Source organism: Filicampus tigris, chromosome 5, assembly GCF_054856515.1.
Source record: "Filicampus tigris isolate MCC_2025a chromosome 5, RoL_Ftig_1.0, whole genome shotgun sequence".
Lineage (NCBI taxonomy): Eukaryota > Metazoa > Chordata > Actinopteri > Syngnathiformes > Syngnathidae > Filicampus > Filicampus tigris.
The window spans coordinates 21,728,157-21,749,128 of NC_141221.1; the positions used below are offsets into that span (position 1 = coordinate 21,728,157).

The following is a 20,972-nucleotide window of genomic DNA, read 5'->3' on the forward strand; positions in this document are numbered from 1 at the left end:
AGCAGTCCCCTTCGTTAGTGAGTAACTCAAGAGCTGCTGCTCACATTTGGGTAATTAACACCGCCACAGATTGTCGAACAGCTGTGCAATTTAGCACTGTGGCAGCAGCGGCGAGTCAAAAGAGACTCTGCAAGTGGTGCACGACTATGAAGTTGATTCATAAAGGACCACGCGCGGGCCTTATTCCACTTCTCTCCAGCGGCCAAACAAGCTTCAATTACTTTGCAGAGGAGCGGGACAAAATAATGCCATTTTAATGAGAATATCGAACACATATAAATGCATTCACTGTGTGCAATAAAGTCTTAAAACACCTCACAATTTGGACATAGACACACTACATTGCGGCCAAACACAACTATACAGTATCAGAGATGGGCGCTCTACACCATTATACACTATTTTGTCCGTCCTCCGTCCGCAATCTGGGCACCCTTCCGTCATCGACCATCCATCCTCATTCAGAAAAAAAATCGTCCTCCATCCTCAGCCTTTTAAAGCACTTCCTTCCTTACATTTCATCAGTCCCCCGTCCCCCCCACACCAAAATAAAATCCATGCACGACGCCATGGAAGAGATGTTAACGGCAGAGGTTTCATAATTCATAAACATTATTTAAAGCTCATTAGCTGGCTAATTTCCTAATCACATCCACTTACCGGCTGGTACAACTGTTTAAGTGGCATACAATATAGCATTTAGCTGCCAACATAACCACCGTTTGGTAACTGGACTACTGAGCACGCCAGGGGACATCACAAGAATATTTAAGATTGCGTTTAAATGCAATACTACTGCGTTTTATTGCAAAACTTAAAGCGTTATAACCAGAGCTGGGCATTCCGCCTATGTAACGGACCGGTCCATGGATCTGCCTATGACGGACACCCATTTTGTAGGCGATAAACAATAGACGGGAAACTGAAAATATAGACGAACTAAGTAAAGTCGAAAGCCCATTTTTTACGTCTATGTAATCGTCTATTTTTGCGGTGAGGTTTCAATGGCCTCAACGACGCTTCCGATTACCGTTGGCCACGGCTGAGGCTTTTAGACAGCTTCTGGGTCCTAAAAGGAGACGCATTTAGTCAGGCTGAGATGTGGCTTCTTTGCCACGTTCTTTCTTCTCTCTTTCTTTTCAAATATTGTCGGGTGGGGGTGGGGGGGTGCTAGTGTCGATTGGTCCAAGTTGGTTGAGGGAAACTCTAACGGAAGCCCGTTCAAAATGATAGGCAGACCTGTCTATAGGCGATTACTATTTGGTCCTGCTGGACAAGAAGGCGGATAGACGGACGGCGGAAGTGTAACCCGGCTGTAGATGGAAGGTGAAATTTTAGTAAAATGCCCACCTCTGGTTATAACACAATAAGTTTTCAGTTTTTATCGTGTTATTTCACAATAAAAAAATAATTATTTCAGAATAACGCAATGTTATTTTAGGAAGAGAACAAAAGACTTCCACTCCCAGGTCATAGCTTCAAGCGTACGGCGGCACTGGCATGAGCATGAATGACATTTTGGAGAGATTTTTACGCTATAGAGATGTCCCAGACAAGGACAAGTTAATCTTAACACTTGGTTATCAAAATACAATTTCTAGACACCTTTTTCCGACGCCCCATACATACCTTATCCCGGATTACACCGGCAAGGCAGGCTGGGCTTGTTTCTGTCATTCGTCAGTGAAATGGGCATCCTGTGGCGTAATCCATGGTATTAAATCTGTCCCACCACTAAAGTGCAGACTATGCCTGTGAGTACAATGTTACTGCAAGGAACGCACATGAAAAAGAAAAAAAAGGACTACAGTGTTGCAGGCAGTTAATGAAGGCGACTTTGTGGTATCGCAGAAGAGAACGGTGGTCTTTATTTTTAAAAGATTCCAGCACAAAACATCAAGGATGATTACAGGGACGGACGAAAACCCACTTCTGTCCTTGCTTACTCTGTCTTTAAAAAAAAAACAACAAAAAAAAACTCGTCATCCTCCGTCTTCAAGATGGGTGTCCGGACCGACAGACCGTTCTGTCCCTGGGACAGAATGCCCATCTTTGTAAACTACATAAACAGCATGGTGGTATATTCACGCAATGTTTACGGTCATTTGGGAGGAATTGACCAAGTTGTTTGAAGCCACTGCCCTTTCTCCGTATAATTGAAGTAGCTTTTCATATTTTTGTCTAGGCAGCATTTGACTTAAATCTGACAATTGAATAAAGTATCATGTTGTTCTTGTTTCTTTTTGGTTATGGCTAACGCAGACCATTTCATCATACTTCACATGTATTTCATCCTGCTTTTATCGCGCTGGTTTTGGCTATATCTACGTGGCGTGATCATATGCATGTGTGTGTTGTGTATGCCACATTACTAGGTAAGGTGTTGAGGACAAAGAGGTTATAGTGTAGTGTCGGTCCTTGGACCCTGGAGGATTGAGTCTTGTTTGCTTCTCTCTCTGGTCCACCAAATGTTAGTGACAGTGACATGCCGAGAGGTGTCTGCAGGCCATGTCTTGCCCCATCAGTGAAGAGAGCCCAGGGAACTTGTTAATTTTCTGCTAAGTTGGGATGTGCTGACTTTGACGAGAACTTCCCCACCTCCAACCTCCCCCCAAATCACATTTGGGAGCTTGGCTGCCATCATCAACTGCAATTCGCTGACTGTACAGGGAAATTACGATGATGTGATGGTAATAATGTGAAAAATGTCTATCTGCAATGTTGCCAAGTGAAGTCAAATGGATAGGTGGGTCACCAAGCTCTGCAATGTATTACAGCAAATTGGACCAAGGCTCCACATGGCTGTCATCTGCAGTGTGATAAGATGTAAAGTAAGCAGCGATGGCAGAGGCCTTACTCTATGGGTGGGGGCTGGAAGCTTCTTGCGGCACAGGGAATATAATTGGGCTGCTCTCACTCTTGTCTATGACACAAATCAGACACACACCCCTTTCACCAATGTTGCTGAAAACAATTCAGGAGATGCATCAAATTTAGCCTCTCAAGCCCCAAGCAGCGATGACCCTAAACAAGACTTGTCATTTGTGCTTACAAGGGCGTTTTCATGGAATGAGTCTTCTGTTTCTTCCCTTGGCTTCACTTCATTCCTGCGAAAGCTTCTCCCTTTTTGTCCAACCTATCATGCTGGAAAACTTCACAAAGCACAACCATCACTACTGTCTCCTAACAGGTTACCTGCTAGTAGGTACCTAGCTAGATACGTAAAGCTAGTGGTTCATCTCACGGAGCAAATGTTCAGACATGGCATTCGTAATCATTAAGTGAACCATGTATTAATCGTCTTGGTACATTACATCAAAGTATTATGGAATTGGTCTGACTTCTAGGGTCTTGTTGTCAAGACAAAACACAGTTTGAAAGACAAAGTTTAAGGCACGCCTTCTAGAGGATGCCCATTTTTGCATGTACAGTATGGGGCTGCACAATATATCGAAAACATATCGATATCGTGATAATGCCCTATGCAAAATGCACATCGCAAAGACATGCAATTTTCTTATGGAATTGATAAGATAAGAATGCCTTTATTGATCCCACAGTGGGGAAATTTTCAATTGTGTGCTTTTATCTGAATTCGACCAGTCAGATGCAAACTTAAATGCACATCGCCCCACCCAATAGTTGGACATTATCTAGGGGAATTAAAATCAGTTAGCTAAGAACACACTGAGCTTGCTTATTTGACCAAAAAAAATGCACTTCTTTCATTGGAAAATAAAAATGACATTTCTTTAGATACATGGTCAATATGGGAATAATATTGATATGGCTATAGTCAACATCTATATCACATGTTTTTCCAATATTGTGCAGCTCTAGTACAGTATGTACTTTTGGTATTTATAGGTAGTTTCATAGTATTAGTACAACTCAGCATAGTTTATAGTTTTTTGGTTCCATTTTAAAATGCACTAAATATTTCCCCATCTCAAAAAAATGAAGGCCACAGTATCGCCTTCAATTTCAATTACTCCATCATTTATAAACATGTCAGGAATGCTGGTACAAGCTGCAAAGTTTAATACAAGTTGAACGTACTTTCATCTTAGTTGTCTTTATTATTCTTTTGTACACATACCTTAAATAATTGAAGCTGTAAGCTACCGAAAGTCAAATAAGAGCAGCTGCTCGCTGGTGCAATTACGCCGGGATTTACATATGATCCAATAAGTCGACTAATCGCGACTACTGTTGATCATTAATCGACTCGCAAAATAATCGTTTGTGGCAGCTATGCAGGAGAGCACTCACAGCGAGCCCGCTGTAGTATGGCCAGTGCGGCGGCGGCAGGAGGGCCAACCAGCCAGTCTTGTTCATGTTAATAGAAATGCTTTTTTAATGCCTTTTTAAAGTATTTGTCAGTATTTTAGCCCCGTGGTATGGAAATGGTATCAAGTATTTTCCTGGGTATTGACATTGAGTTTGAAATTTGAATATCGTGACAACTCTAGTCCCCAGATTTTCTGGTATCCATTCTCATCTGAGTGAATAATATGAATGAATAAAGATTCAAATCATACCAATAAAGTGTGAATGCTTTTAAATCCAGGTTCGAACGATGTTCTTTTTCCCTACCTATGATTAAGGTCCTTCAAAGTATTTTTAAAATCATGTTTTCAAAAATCCTGTTCTTGCACTGTACACACTGAGTAATTTTAGGAAACATTTTTTTTTCCTTCCTTTGTTTTTAAATCTCTTTTGTAACCGCTTTTAAATGAACTTTTAATTACAGGATGTGAAGCATATTAAGTTTTGTTGTGTATGAAATGTGCTATAAATCAGTGATAATTTGTGTATTTACTGTATTCTAAACAACCCCTAGGTACTGCATAGGTCAGCAGTCACCGGCCTTTTTGAAGCAGAGTGTTTGCCTCCTGATACTGGCATCCCACCATGCTCTTGTCATCACGGCTGACAGCATGGGCAGAGATCTGAATACTCAGAGAGACATTTTAGGGCTGGAGCAAAGCATACTCCGTTTCCAGTTACATGCAAGTGGGTGGCTTGGGGTGGGATGCCATACAGGTTCACAATGTCAGCAGGGCAGTCCAGGCTGGAATGGACCCAAGCATGCGTATAAAACAGTTATAGCTGAAACCCAAACCATGGAGCTGGTAAAATCATTTTGCAGGTATAGTCACTCTTTGACTATGTTACAGAGAAACAAAACACTTTGAATAAGGTGTCATTTGAGTTTAATCGCTTCACTGTCCTACTTTACCCTGCCTTGCAATTTGTTGGTACATGAGAAGTATTTTTGATACAAGGAGTGGAAAGAGAAAGTTCATTATCCAATAGAAAATGGGTTTTCATGGTCCTTTTGGATGGAACGGTCACCCTTTTCATGTGGAACGCCCGTATGTTTACGTAGATTTTCCTTCATCCTTCCATATGCTTCTTTAACACTGGCAGACATAAAATGCAAACACACTTCTTCGCTATGTTCTGAGTGAGTCACATGCTCTACAGAGGCCCCGGAGCCTAAACCAACTACTAATCCAAGGATTCTCTTAAATATGAGAAAAGACTACTTGAGCACACAAGCTGCTGCCTTGACTTCAAATGTTTGTACATCTCTTATTCAAATATAGACAAGAACGACCTGAGTTATGCTGACTATTTCTCAATGTGCAGTCATTAACATTAAGTTGGAGCTTGCCATAGAAGCACTAAAGAAAAAAACAAACTTGATTTTTCACATTGAAGTTAATTAAGACCATTTAACTTCCTGGCTTGAACACACAAAAGCTAGAGTAGGTGAAAGTATGCAAATACAGACTACGCGACTTGGAATTTTCATTTTTGAAGCTGTTTTACGAACAGAAGACTGGTTTGTGTAGGTGAAATGTGGCAAATACACGTTTAACTGTGTACCCCCCCACCAGTAAATGCCTATGCAATGCATTAGGCATACACACTCGGGTAACTTGACTGGAAGCCACAAACCAGAAAAGAAAACGGCTGTCCCCCGTATGTGGCTTGACATCCTTTTTGCTCACTTAGTTTGCTCGTATGTAGATACTCCAAAGAATAACAGAGCTTTTAACAAGTGTTAAGATATTCATTCTTACCAACGCGAACAAGCCCTAGAAAAGTGTATAATTGCTCCAGGGAACATTCTTTGCTTGTTGTTTTTTTTTCTTCTCCCTTGCATAATTTAATGAGTTGTATGTAAGACAAAGTTGCATTCACTTGCTTCATTATATTTTAATTTGAATATGATAAGCAATTGATGCGCCGCCTACTTTTGGCAAGGCCAACAATATTTCCTTGTTGCCTCTGCCACCTAACGCTCCCCATTCCTTATAAATCTACAAATACGTCCTTCTCTCCTAAGTGTTTGGAAATTCCTTTGCAGGTGCTGCATTACAGTTTACGGTACCGATAAGATGAAGCTACCTCCTAGTAAGGGCACAACACATTACAGTGTTATTTTACTAGCAAATTCTACATTCTGTACTCACTTTTTGATCATGTCTGGTAGAAATATTATCCACACGTTTAAATGTCTCTTTGAACCACGACTAGAGTGCTACAGAGACAATTAGCACTTACGCATTGCTTGTTAGTCTTGTCCAGTTGCTAGCCTTGTCCAGTTGTTAGAAAACGAGGGACAAGCATCGTCCCACCTCCGCCCCCCCGAGGTGGAGATTATATATTCACCAAAGCTCCTTAAGACCGATCTAACAGGTCAGCGTGGAGGCCGTAGGGCTGTGCGAGTGAGCGTAGTGTGCCAAAGCGTGCACATCATCAGTCACGCCTTCTGTTTCTGATGGGTTTCTTCTTCCTCAGGCACATAGGTTTCCTTAGAGTGGAAGTCAACCCAAACATATTTTTTTCAAGAATATGTTCCCAGCAGGCCCACTAGTTGAAACACGGCATTCTGATTCATTTTGCGTTTGTGGAATATAAATTAAGCAGCAAAATGCCATCTCTGGGGGAGGTCATTTTGTCTTCACAACTGCTCACATGACCAATCACGGTTGACCTGTTTTCTGATTCTGAGCCGTGATTGGTCATTGTGAGCAGTTGTGATGTCATTTTCAGTTGACAGAAGACAAAATGGCCGCCCCCAAAGATGGCTAAAAACAAGTGGATTAACACTTATTCCACAAACGCAATAATCATCAGAATGCCCTGTTTCAGCTAGTGGGCTGGCATAGAACATATTCTTGAAAACAAATGTTTGCATTGACTCCTCTTCAAAAACAAACCAACCTCAAACTCCCACTTTAGGTCCCACTTTTGGACTTTAAATGGCAGAGGAGCGTTAACAGCTGTGTCACAAAAGAACATTGGTGTGGGTGCGTGTGTTTGTCAATCGAGGATGAATGTAAGACAGACCCAAATATGATTAGTTGAATACGGAATTTAGGAATAGGGTTTCTTTCCGGGATCCTAACTTGAAATGTCTTACATGGATGAATTGTCATGCCATTGCTAGCACATGCTGTACATGTGGTGACCCAAAAAAAAAAAAAACGGATCTGTTCCAACCTCAAGATTATGGAAAGCTGATGTATACCAGAAGAATAACAGATGCATTGCTGGATGAAGCTGTTGTGCTTCATTTGGTCTACCTTAAATTGGGTTTTGGGGAACTCAGAAATCCAACACACTCCAATAAGTTCAATATCCAAAACGTGAAACATTTTTCATCCCTGGTTTCTAAATGTAAAGGAATTTCATCCGATGTAAAAGAGGCGCTTAAACTGAAAATAAACTCGTAGAAAGGCAACTGAGCAGTGAAGGTATTTCTCGAGGTGACTGGCTCTGCAATGGAAGTCCTGTTCAACCCTGCAGGGAGAAGCTTGGATTACACGTACCAGTAACCTGAGGCCTGATGTCTGCATCAAAAGTACATTCCACTTAACGTGCCACATCCCTTTCAAACATGACTCGAGGATTTGGAGGTCTGAGACTCCTTTATATAGTACAAAGTTAGTTTGTTTGCGCTAGTCGGGTGCATAATGTGCCTTTGAGGCATGGGGGGGGTAAATGAAGAGGTCATTTGGCTGGGATGCCAGTCTTATCCTGCCCCATTTCCAGTTTTCCACTCACCCACTTGCACTCCCTGCCCTCCCTTCATTCCTCCACAGGACAAGTGGCTGTATTGATCCTCCTGCCTGGCGGACGTTCATGCTTGCAATTGACATAAGAGCAGGAGAATTCCTAAATCCCCATAGATTCATTCCAGCTGCTCTTGTGGTTAAAGAGAGATGATGACTCTAAACCAGCTTCAACAGCTTCACACAGCACTGGTGAACTGTAACCTCGCTCGTGAGCCAAGTTAAAAGATCAGATGTCGTATGTGTGTGTGCACAGTGTTGGGATAAGGGTTGTCTAGGACATTAATCAATGTTGTACTGCCTGCGATCTTTTTTTTATAGTATTTGTTTTATAGTGAGTCATATTCCTCAAATTGCCGGCATGGTACAGGAAGGACCTGCTTCCTCCTAACTATTTTCCTCTCATTAAAGGTGTCGATGCCCAGCCAGCAAAACACTGTTTACAGTACATAACACAATTCAATGCATCGCTAGCGTTTCCTTTCTTGTTTTGCTGTCTTGTACTGTCGGCAATTTGGCTGTGTGTGGGTTGAGGTAAGGGAAAGGGTCACTGCTTTTTATCAGTGCATTATTTAACATCCCGCTGAGTTTGTTTTCTTTGCCCTCATGGCAAATTCATCCAAGTCAAAAGCGCAGAGTGATCTTAAAAAAGCGCGTAAGAAAATGAAAATGTAACTTACATCGCCCAAGGTGGTCTATGACTCACCTAGACATTGTTCACATGGAGTGGGAGAGAAAGAGTTTAGAGTTTCTATCGTGCACTGCTTAAAGACACCTTTTTCTTAACAAGCTGCAGTGAGAGGTGGTTTGCCTACCAAGCTTTCCTGCATCTCTCCGCAGGGTGATTATGTCACAGTGGGCGAGTCAGAATGATGTGTATCTCTCTGTTAAAAGGCAGCTCTACTGTGGCGTTGGCTCCAACTCGAAATATTATCTCCTCCACAATCCTCTCCAGAGCAACGACATGGCTCCACTATGAGTGCACCAAAGAAAGCAGGTTTTGAAGTCATTTGTCCCGTCTTGTTATCCTGCGTCTCAGACAATAACCATCCAAAAAGGCTCGTGTACTGTCTGTCACCCACACCGACAGCGGGGAGTAAAGGCTTTACAACAAGTGGATGATGTGGATATTGGGATAGTGTGACCTGTGCAATCCGAGCTCCGTGTAGCTGCGCCAAGAGAAACGCAATTTGGTCATGGAGCTGTCTCCAGCCAATCAGGACCAGCGATGTGCTATCTGCTATCTCAGCTGCTGCGAAGCCTGGACTGGCAAGCTAACGCTGCCTCCTTTCTTTTTCTTTTTTAATCAGAGACAGAGAATAATGCCAGGTGGCTCCTTGATTCCACTAGGAGATTACGTGTGGTTATTACCACAGCTGGCACATATTTACAACATTAAAAAGGAAAGACACATACGTTCCACAGTGAAATTTAGTATGCCAAGCAGAGCAAGCCCTATAAAAATATGTAAGATGTGCGATCTGATAACCATTATTGATGCTAATTTTTGTTATATCCTGACAGGACTTTCAATTGGCTGAAGCTGTCCGATGGTTACAGCTCATTGGGACACTTGTTGATTTTGATCTTAAAAGACTGTGTACATTTCCATGTTTTATGGCGATTATTTAACACCTTGGTTTGCACAGAGATTCCCCCACAATAAATATGTTTTAAAACGAGTTTTAAACAGACCTGCCGTTACTGTCCGTATATTCATAGTCTGACTTTGAATACAAACTGGAGCAATGTAATTGATTCACTCTCCTGCTGACCATATCTTTCTCTTTAACCTAAATTGAAGATGAACAAATGCCTTTAAGACTCTGTGCTTAGATCTGGTGTTGGATTAATTGACTTAAATGGATCAGGATGGTAGAGATGATTTGTCTGTCGGCTATTTGGCCGCAATTTAGTCTGTGCCCCATTGCATTATGCCACTAAATGAGAGCCCTTTGCAGCTGTTTTGGCTCTGCTGGTATTAACAGGTTTACTTAACAGGACAGTGAGAGGATGCTGGCCTTAAAATCTTATAAATGTTAGTTAATAACTGAGGGCAAGGTTCAGATTGTTCAGAGGAATGTTCTACTGACTATTTTCTATTCAATAGATAAATAAAAATCTTATCTAGAAAACTCTTTAGGCCTAGATACACCAATCCGACGTCGGACCACAGTCGCAGCGTCGTAACCCGTCAGGAAGCGTCTATGGACGTTTGAGCATGTTGAATCGGCGTCGTGAGTTGACTCTGATTGGCTGTTAGCTAGCGAACCAGCGCACGGAGCACAAACGGTAAAACAAATGCGGATAAACAGTGAGCACGCCTTTGCTGCCTTAATCGTCTTACAAGAGCGAGGGATGACGATGTAAGTATTTCACGATACCGTGTCAAGAACGTGAGGGTTTACTTCAGGTGGGAATTCATCGTGAGCGAAAAATATAGCTAAATGCATTGATACGTTTTTATAATCCGCCCCCAGCCAATAGCTTTCCGTTTGGATTTTTCCAACCATGAGAAATAGTGACTACCGCCGCCCATGGTATGGAAGGGTAATACATCTCACGCATGCGCAGAACGTATTTTAATGGTCAGCGTCACTGTGTGTCGTTGCGGTGTGTTTTGCCAGCGGGACGTGCCGACAGCCGGCTCGACGCCACAAGGGGGAAGCGTCTGTCACAGTTGGTGAATGTCGGAGTGATCTATCTAGGCCTATAGAGCGATGTCGGTAATGTGGGATTAAGACTGACAGTACCAATAGTACCTAATGGAGCAGGAAAAAAATGCTTGAGATGATTCTATTTGTGTCTCCTAATTTAACTTTTTTCATATGATTTTTTTTTTTTTAATTTATTTCAAAATCTCCAAATAATATATTGGTATATCCCCTTGCCTCTGACAGGAAGCACTCAATCAATTTGGACGCTGTGCCCTCCCTATTTTCCGCAGCACACTTGCATGAATTCAGATGGTCATGATCCTCTTCAGACCTTGTGCTATTTCCTTCATTTCTTATCTGGTTAGTGCTGGCTGTGGGCCTTCTGCAGTGCTGATTTGTGACCCTCTCTGTCCAGTGCAGCGAGATGAAACAGACCTCTGTGTTCCCCTGATAGGCCGCTAATTTATATACAAAACGGACAGGCGGCCTTGATAAGCGCTAACAACTGCCGTACGGATCGTGGTGAAAGGATGGTAAGCAAGACGCTGTGTCGTATTTAAAATTAAAAAAAAAAAAACCTCAAGCCCCTGCCCCCTCTCTACTAGCTCCTTTCACACCATTAATTTTACTCTGTCTGTTGCTAGGGCGAAAGCGAAGACAATTTGTCTGCTGTGCCCGCTGCTGTTCGATACACGCTATGTAATGTGTGGCTATAAAAATGCCACCCTTAGCTAAGCGTAAAGACTTTTGTGTGTGCAGAGGGAAAACAATCTATTGTCCATGATCACTATGGAATTCATTATCATCTTAATGATGCTACACTTAAGGCGAGTATCCATTGGTTGATAGTTGCGTGGGAGATGTCTTGTCTTTTAGCTCTTTATGTTGTGCATCCTATCCTACTTGCTGGGAGTTGCTATCTTATTGACCCTCACCTGCTCTGACACACAAGGAAACGTGATGGAATCGTCGATGTTGGGTTGACATTGGATGTGTGGTTGGTTCTTGCTGCTCTCTTCCCTGAGAACGCAAAGAACTGCTGCAATGTAGAATAAACAACCGCTTGGGAGGTCATTCCGTTTTCTGGAACAGTGGAGAGGACAAATGCAAGGGAGTTAATTAATTCGGTGTCTTGCGTTGCTGCCCGGGAGCTGTAGGCTTACGTGCATGGCTAATGGGGCGTTTATTGCCAACGAAGGAATAGTGGATGTCTGGAGTTAAATGGTGACAGTAGTTGAGAGTTCTGAGTGGGCGCTGAGAAAAGTGTTTCTTGCAGCACTGAGCTAGTCCCTCTAGAACACAGAGAATCAGGCCTCTTCTACTTTTACTGATATGTGCTTTTGGAATATCAGTGGTTAGGACTCTGACGAACAGATATACTGTATACATATTCAATTCAGAATAACACATTTGATCACAGTACTGATACAGTTGACGTTGATTGTATATTAGGGATGTCACAATATCGTCAATATCGTGGTATTGCAATATTACATTTGCCACAATATCGTCGTCGTCATGTCACGATATTAATAGAAGCAAATCTGTTTCAAAGCCCAAGTTGTTTTCCATTTGTGCCGTTCCAGCACCCTCTGGTGGTTAGTTCATTAGTGCCGTTTATTTCTTTGTGTAGAGGCAATCACATGCAACTGCTCATGTTTATTTTATTTGTATTTGTATTTTGAGATCTACAGAATCCATACACACACTGACACAACCAACGTAAACTGAAATTAAACATGATTGCTCACATGATGTTCTAAACAATAAAAGGTTCCATCAGTCATACAGCAAATATTTTTCAACATCTCCATCGGCCCACTTATCAGCCGAACACAGCATTGTGGACTACATAGACTATGATACTTTGCGCTGCTGAGCCAATAGGCGCGCATGACTGGAAAATCCTATTTCTTTGTGAATGCTCTTAGTATGTACAAAAACAGTGATATATTTTTTATATGAGCTTTTTTTTTTTTTACAATATTGTGAGCTTTTATACAGTATCGTGAGCTTTTTATATATCGCCAACCTCTCCACAATATCGTGCTAATTATCGCATCGTGAGGTTATTATCGTATTGTGACATTTGGATATTGTGACATCCTTAATACATTCAGGGGCTTTTTTAGTTATGCAAATTGACAACAGTGCAATGCAATATGGACAAAATTTTACATTCCGAAATAGGCCATTTTATTTGATAACAATGTGTATCCCTAAATTGTATTTTTCCTTAAAATACATGTAACAAATGGCTTTTTTTTCCTCATCCCTCCTCCATTAATTAAAATAAATATATATTAAACAAAGCACGTGGAAATGAGCAGTAGATGAAGACAAATGCAGTGGTACTTCAAGTAACAAACTTAAAAGTACAATATTAATTAAATGAAAAGTACAATAAGTAACCCATTCAAGTTGATTCGGGGATCGCCTGTTAATGTGAATGAGAATAGCAAGTTTAAATTGGCTAAAGTCCAGGCGCTGCGATATACAGTATATTGTTATGTCGCACAGACGTCATCTGTTCGAAGAATCAATAAGCAGAAATATCAGGCAAGCAAAGAAATGATTCCTAGGAATCCAATTACTGGGAAGCGGTTCTCAAAACAACAACAGTTTTTCGATTCCCATCCTTGGCACTGTAGAGTGTCTGACCGGCGCGCTAGAAAAGAATCTTTTCAAGCCGTGGGATGGGGTTGTAAGAACACCGCCCACATCCCGAAGGGCTTCAAATCCCTCGTAGCACCTCTGCGTTCACGTACAGCTCGGTCTTCATCATTTTGAAGACTGACGAGTGTGACCGCTTAAACCTGTTTTTGCGTTCATAGTGTACCAGAACCATAATGCACACCTTTAAGAGATGACCTTTTGAAGGGATGTAACTCATGATTTAAGGTAACAGAAAATGAAGACTTGAAAGAGAGGGAGGGCGTTTAAGGAGATCGCTTATTGTGATGAAATGGCATACAAGACAAATGGCACGTGTGTGTGCGTGTATGTGTTTGTGTGTGTATATACAGTATATGCCTGTGTGTGCGAGTGTGTCTCTTTTTCTTGAAATAAAGTGACTGGTCTAAGTCGAATAATTCTGCGGCCTTAGTCATTTGAAATTTGACCTCAACACCAACTGCATGATTTCAACACCTCACAAAACCTCAATGGCGATATAATTATACAATAGGTGTTATGCTTATTCTGTGGTTTTGGTGGCTACTTTGTGGGATGTATTTCTAAAGCAGGACAAGCCTTAATATGGGTGTTAAGAAAAGAACATCAGAAGAGAAAAAGACAATATACAAAGTACATTTATTATGGCAAAGAAGGCAGACTTACTGTACATTCTCCAACTCCAGCTTCACCAAACACAAAATGAATAGTGTTTTGTTTTGTTTGTTTGTTTTTTACACATGTTAGAGTACTTAGAATACCTAAAAAAATGCATTTATGATTTTTTTTCTGCAAGGTAATTAACCCTCTCAAAATGTCCTTTGTAATTTTCCCTTGGTGTTATGGTTGAGTGTTTTAACAGTTGTTAGCCTATTTTGTTTTACATTTGTATTACAGGTAACAGTTTAAAGATGTCTGTGCAGTTATTAAGAGCACCCAAGTACATTTGTGGTTTTTAACTTATAGGTTTCCAGTGTATAAACTTTTTTTTTTGTTTTGTTTTTGACAGTGAGTATTTAATCAGTGTACATGGCCTTATTTTATTGAAGTGTAAAGATTAGCCACTTTCACCACTTGCCCCACTGCTAGTTGTCAAGTACAATAACGTGTCAAATGAGTCTAAACTGAATTGTAAATATAATCACGGATGGTAGGCATTAGCATACGACAAAACCTTCGAACAGGCTTCTTTGTTTTCACATGCCAGCTGTGGCCATAACTCTGCCAGCCTGTGCGTAAAAATTGTGTCTTGACTACAGAGGGAGGGCAAAAGATGTTTGGTTTTATTTAGTCTGCCTCTGTCAAAACTCTGGCTGCAGGATGTCTTCCTTTTTGGAGATGATTTTCTCAGCTCCAGTATATGAGGTTTTGCTGGGTGGAGAGAAATTAGTCTCTCAGCAGTCTTTAGGAAACGGGGTTAATTGAATCTGGGTAATTGCTGACCTTCCCGTCTTGCAGAAATCACAGGCTTAACTGATCAATGCCTTTCAAAAATTCATGCCTTGAAGGTCATTCAAGTGATTACACCACCGCCTCGCTCAGTCGGCTCTCTGTGCAATATTTCGGCATGGAAGTGGTTTAATACCTCCAAAAAGCAATTTAGGCATGTGTCAGATTGTCTAAATCGATTAGCTTGCAATATTGTTCAATACAAGTTATCCATTATTTTTTTCCACTTGCTTCTTGTCAGCAGATACACTCATAGCTACTAAAATGTAACCTCTGCATCTCTGCTATTCTCAAGACATTCACGCCACCAATAACTCAGTGGTATTCTGTGAAATTGGGGGATTTTTAGAAACAAGCAGGATCCCAAAATCTTGGCATTATAGTTCAGCATGTGGCATTTTGACGAGTTTGCACTCTGATGGTGGGTTTTCTAGCTCAGTTCCCTTGCTGCGCGCCCCCCCTCTTTTTCCTTTCACGCCTGCTGAGGAAACAGGAGGCTTTCACAGCTGCTGAGTGCCGGGCCCCGGCTGGGCCCTATGACCTCCTTCTTGCTTTTTTGCTCCCTTCCCTCAGCTTCATCTCTTTTTCCCCCCTCTCCAGCAGTCTCTTTCCTCAGGGAGGTTTTGTGTGGCTCAGAGGAAGCTGAATCATAAAGCACGGCTAATGAATAGAATGGGGAAGGAAAGCTGAAGCCTGCTGACGGCCCTCTAGAGAGGAGGCCAGACCCCTGAAGCCCTAGGCTTAAATAGCAGACAGCCCACAAAAAGGTCAGGCTTCCCGCAACCAATTCCAAAAACTTTTGGCTTCCAGGCAATGTGGCTTAAATATTCCCCATTAGTGTTTTAAAATGGTTGAATTACCAAGTTTCCTAGCAAAAAAATGGGGCTATTTTTGTCTCATTTTCTAAATATCTCAATCTGCCATCTACCCCGACCGAGCCTCTGTGTTTTTAATGGCAACAAAGACAGTGAGAAGAATTTGTTATACATTAACACTGTTCACCACAACCGCAAGGTGCTCCAATTATCCGCTTGGTGAAAAAGTCAACTTGACACACAAATACAAGAAAGTTTTCCAAAAACAGCAGTGGGCCAAATGAAGACTGTGTTCTGACATGCCTATTTCCAAACGCTTTTGTAAGCCGACCTTGTAATTGTGAATTATACAACTGACTCATGCAGACTTGGCAAGTTCAAAGCAAAGTAATAAAGCCAAAGTGGCGGTTGATGATGTTGTTTGGAATCCATTTTGAATTAAAAACAAGTGACTGCAAGATCATGCACCCTAAAGTTAACTTGGCCCCGTTGTCATGTCTGCAGTGCTCTCAAGATAGCCGCTGCAGTCAAAACACTTGTTTTAACCGTTCTTATCAATTCTGGCATTCCCTACCATGTCTTTTTTTCCCCTAACCGCGCACCGCACTTACCCTGTCTCTTAGCCAGCGCCTTTGTCCGTTTGACCTGCTTCATTCCAATCTAAGCCCATATCTTTCCTGCAGGGGCCCTCTGGGGCCATGATTCAAGGCTGAAGTTGTGCTACTTTAGTGCTATATGCTCAGTACTGGAGTGTTTAATGTTGTCTAAAGCTAACAAAGAGCTTGTGTTGTAACCTGGCACCCTGGTTATGGAAGAATGAAAGTTGGCAATGCGGAACAGTATTTTGTCCTCCGTGGTCTTTGACTGCAGTGGGAAACAGGATCAACTCTCATGTTTTGGAGATACTCCTCAAATCATGAGAATTCAAATCGTAACTGTCACCATCTTACTGCTCTAGCATGACACTGACAAAAATGATTTTGTTTTCCTTTTCTTCAAGTTTTCATTGTTTAAATTTTGATTTGTGATATGACGCAAGTACGTTAGGAATTTAAGTCTAAACTGTGTTGTCGTCCTCCATTAACGTTTCCTGTCAGATGGAGCAAACCCAAGTGTTGCTTTCGCACAGCTTTATTTTGGGTACTGTTGTAGTTAACACTGAGACAAAACACATACAGAGACAAATATTGTGGAGAAACGCAACACAAGTGGCAGTGTAGGAGAAATTGGGAATTGTTGGAGAGAAGAGGACGCCCTCAAAACACTTGTGAAAAACTAACATGGATGCCAAGGACAGCCATCTGTGTTTACAAAATGATTTGCTTCCCCTCTCTGTGTCTGTCCCTCTAGTACTCTGATTCACTGTTCATTTGTTACATATGTTCCCTTTGTGCTATGCAAAATACAGCACAGCAGTCGAGGACACTTGCAACCGACGAGTGGAACATATGCTCCCTTTTACGTATGAAGCCTTTTACATTACGGCAGCCCTCGTGAGAGGAGTTCAAGCATGGAAATGCAGATTTAAAACAAAGCCATTAAATATGCTGACAACTTTAGCAGGGTTAAATTACTATTTGTTGAATCGGCGTGGTGGATTTGTGTGGATTGGCTTTTGTGCAATCCATTTATTTTATGCATGGGATCCAACAGTAAGAGAAAATTGTCTTAGCGCTTTCACTATTAAGTTATAGTCAGATTTTGTCACTGTTTGACACAACATGCATTTGATTGACAGTAATGTGAAGCTATGTTGACAGATTGTGTGATAACATGCAGTCTGGGATTCTGTGATTGGTATTGGATTGCATGATCTGTTGCCATTTAATTTAATTATGCACTAGTGGATATATCGGATCATTTGCAGAAATATATATATATATATATATATATATATATATATATATATATATATATATATATATATATATATATATATATATATATTTAGCCCTTCCTGCATTTCAACAATGATGCAGCACAGCCACCTCTCTGACTATGGTGTTATTCATTTTCAGGTGGCTCAACAGTGCCACCTAATGTTACCTCACCGAAAGCAAGTTAGGGACCATCAGGTACACAGGGAGCATTCTTTGGCAAATACTGAGCACCATATTTGTCACTGAATAAGTCTCACGATTAGGGTTTTGATGAATAACCCAATTAACTGAGAGAAGGTTGACTGAAGTTTGCCACTGATTCAGCTGAATGAACTAATATGCTAAAGCGCCGCCTCTTCGTCTTGCAGGTGTCTGACGTAGGATCAGAGAAGCTCTTTTCTCCCACCACACCCAAAGGTAAGAGCCCGCTTCTTTGTCTGTTCTCCCTCCAGGGTTTACGTCACTGTCTAAATTATGTAAATCCTTCTACCCTATGAAATCCCACAGCTAACATTCAGATTTAAATATGAGCAGACATAAACAGAGCTGAGCAAATGCAAATGCGTGCGTTTTTTTTTTTTTTTTGCCAGGGTGAGGAGTGGTGTTTCCTTGCTGACACTGCCAGAGGCTTAGCCCTCTTACATATTGGTTCATTAGAGGGGATTTAGAGCCTCTCTGCCACATGCTCCCTCAAATGGGAACTTCCCCTCAGGCAATACAAGCTCTCCGACAGCAGGCCTGAGCCATAATGGATGCCAAAGGAAAAGAGAGAGAGCTTTGTCAGACGCTTCGTCTGTGTGTATTTGCCAATATGTGCTTCGCCGTTGCAATGTAATACATACAAAATTCAATCATACGCATCAAGTTTGAGTGGTCTGTTAAATTGTTAAGTTGTAGATGAAGGGAGGTCAAGGAAGGTGAGGTATGGTCAGACTTAGGCTGCATGGTCACACATAGCGTGGCTGCACTTGAGCATATCTTTTCTGCTGGGAACTGCATGCGCACATACAAAAACACAAAACCATTGTCCCTCACATACTCCTTCAATGTGAGCGTGAAAACTAAGAAGTCCTTGGTTCTCATAAATGTGCACAAAAGGTTGGATTAGGACACTGACATAACAATCCAATCGGTCGCTTGTGATTGTCTTTCACTCAACATTTTTGTCTAATGTAGAGCAAAAGAATTAGTGGTTAGAAAGGAGGAAGTAGGAAAGGTACTGGCTATGTGTTGAGTACGTTGGATGGCAATTAGGACCATGTCATGCCTCATTTTCATTACCTATCAATATTTGTTTCTGATGTTATTGTTTCTAGCTATAAATGACCTGGTCTGTTTTTGGCCTTGGGTAGTTGTAGCCCACCGTCTGTTTTGCTCTGGTTTAGAATTAGACGTGTATGTGTCCCATTACTCGTCTTGCACACAGTCCTGTGGGTCCACTGAAATGCACGCTTTCTTCTGATCACCAAGCATGTCAAACTAGTCGGTAGATAGTAATTCAGGCAGATACACACAAACATGACATGCAGTACATGCATATTTAATGATGTGATGTTTATCTTACAGTTTCCAGGGTAATGATCTACCGTGCTTTGCTTGCTTCTCAGAATTGAACTCCTTTGTGAACTTTATTTAGGTTCCCAGCAATGCATGCAAATACTTGGGGTTTAACCCGAAATGTTCACAAGTCCACAGTCTGTTTGGGTAACGAGACAGTTCAAGTTAAATAGAAGTGAGCAAGCCCAACATTGTAATCATTTGTTGGAAAACACTGTATTAATGCTCACAGAGCCTGGGGAAAAGCCAGACATCGTCGCCTTCTGTCTCTCCTATTTACTTTTTACCAGTCCTGCTATGTTGGTCTTATGACACCCTGCTATGGAGGCAAACTAATAGAACAAGCTAGCCGTTCTCTGAGGGTGTTGTTACCCAAGAGCGTATACATTCTCTTGTGTATGCTGTCTGTGTTCTTCATGGAGCAGCAGAGGCCAAGTATGATATATTACCGGTATATATATTAGTTTTGGTTTCCTTCCTTTCTTAAACTGACTGCAAAATATCAATTTCTGGAGGATGGTATACAAAAGTAAAATAACATAGGGCTATAGTTATTGCATTGCATGTCAGAGTTGACTGTTTTCACTTGCTTGAAGGCGAATGAGAAGCTAAATGTACTTGAGAGCAAGCACAAGACTCCCCTGCAGCAGAGACATATGCACTTCACTTCAAGGCCTAACAATTCACAAGGGTGCGCCTTTGGAAGTGATGGGAAGTTATCACCTACTGTGCAGAGGCCAAAAATGTAAAAGGAGCACTTGGAATTTTTTGTGACTGTGGCGAATGTTGTATGTGCTTTGGCACTAGAAAATAAAAGAGGACCAACCCAACAGCAGGTGTGCCTTTTTTTGCAAGTCATGGAAGCTAATGATGTTGGTTTTTTTGTGTGTGTGTTATTGCTAGCATATAACTGTTATTGCAGGGGCGGCATGGTTCAGTGGTAGATTGGTAGTCTCCCAACCCAAAGGCTGTGAGTTCGATCCCCGGCCCCTGTGACCATGTCGAAGTGCCTTTGAGCAAGATATAGAACCCCCAGTTATTCCTGACGCTGCGCCATCAGTAGGTAAATGTGAGCTCGGTGTAAAGTGCTCTGAGTTCCTTGATAGGTGGAAAAAATGCAATACAAGTGAAAGAGCATTTACCATTGCACATGTAACATAGGTATACCACATAGGCACGACAACAGTAAAACCTAGGGCATCTTGGGATAGCGGGGGAGAAATATTGGTAGAAAATTTATCTCTGAAGTGGATTTGTGCCCTTGTAATCCTGATTAATTTTGACCCGTTGTGCTCATTTTAAACAGAGCATTACAGTAAGCGTGAACACAGCAAGCTCCGGGGTGAAACCAGGAGCTTAGAGGCTTTGGGAGGCTTAACTGCAGATGGCATTTTAAGCCGGACTTAATAAATTGTTTCCATTAAACTTACCGGCCCACACATACTGGATTAGACGGATGGAACAAAGGAGAGAGAGGCGAGGGAGATGCACACAAATGCCATCATGCACATCTGACTCTCTGCTGACATCTACCAGAGGCTACATGAGAGTTGAATGCTGGGGAACAGCTGTGTACAAGGACTCCTTTTAGATCTCATACTTTTCAATGAGAACTGATACCCATACTCTTAGCTAACTATATACTATATGTGTATATATATATATATATATATATTAGGGGTGTAACGGTACGCTAAATCACGTTTCGGTTCGGCTCGTTTTTTTTTTTTTTTTAAGTTCGGTTCGGTATATTTTAGGTACAAAAAAAATGATTTTTTTTTTAAATATGTTTATTTTGAAAAGATGACAAGTAAACTGTACTTTTTAAAAAAATAAATAAATACAAGCGAA

At 41.4% G+C, this 20,972-nt stretch overlaps 1 protein-coding gene across 7 annotated transcripts in view; it reads left to right on the forward strand.

Annotated features, from left to right (window-relative positions):
* fbrsl1 (fibrosin-like 1) overlaps positions 1-20,972 on the forward strand; it is a 330,172-nt gene that overhangs the window by 273,178 nt on the left and 36,022 nt on the right. For all 7 annotated transcript variants that reach the window (XM_086031613.1, XM_086031617.1, XM_086031615.1 and 4 more), the window contains one exon: positions 17,933-17,981. In XM_086031613.1, the coding sequence (XP_085887739.1) occupies positions 17,933-17,981 (49 nt within the window). The remainder of the gene's footprint in view (positions 1-17,932; positions 17,982-20,972) is intronic.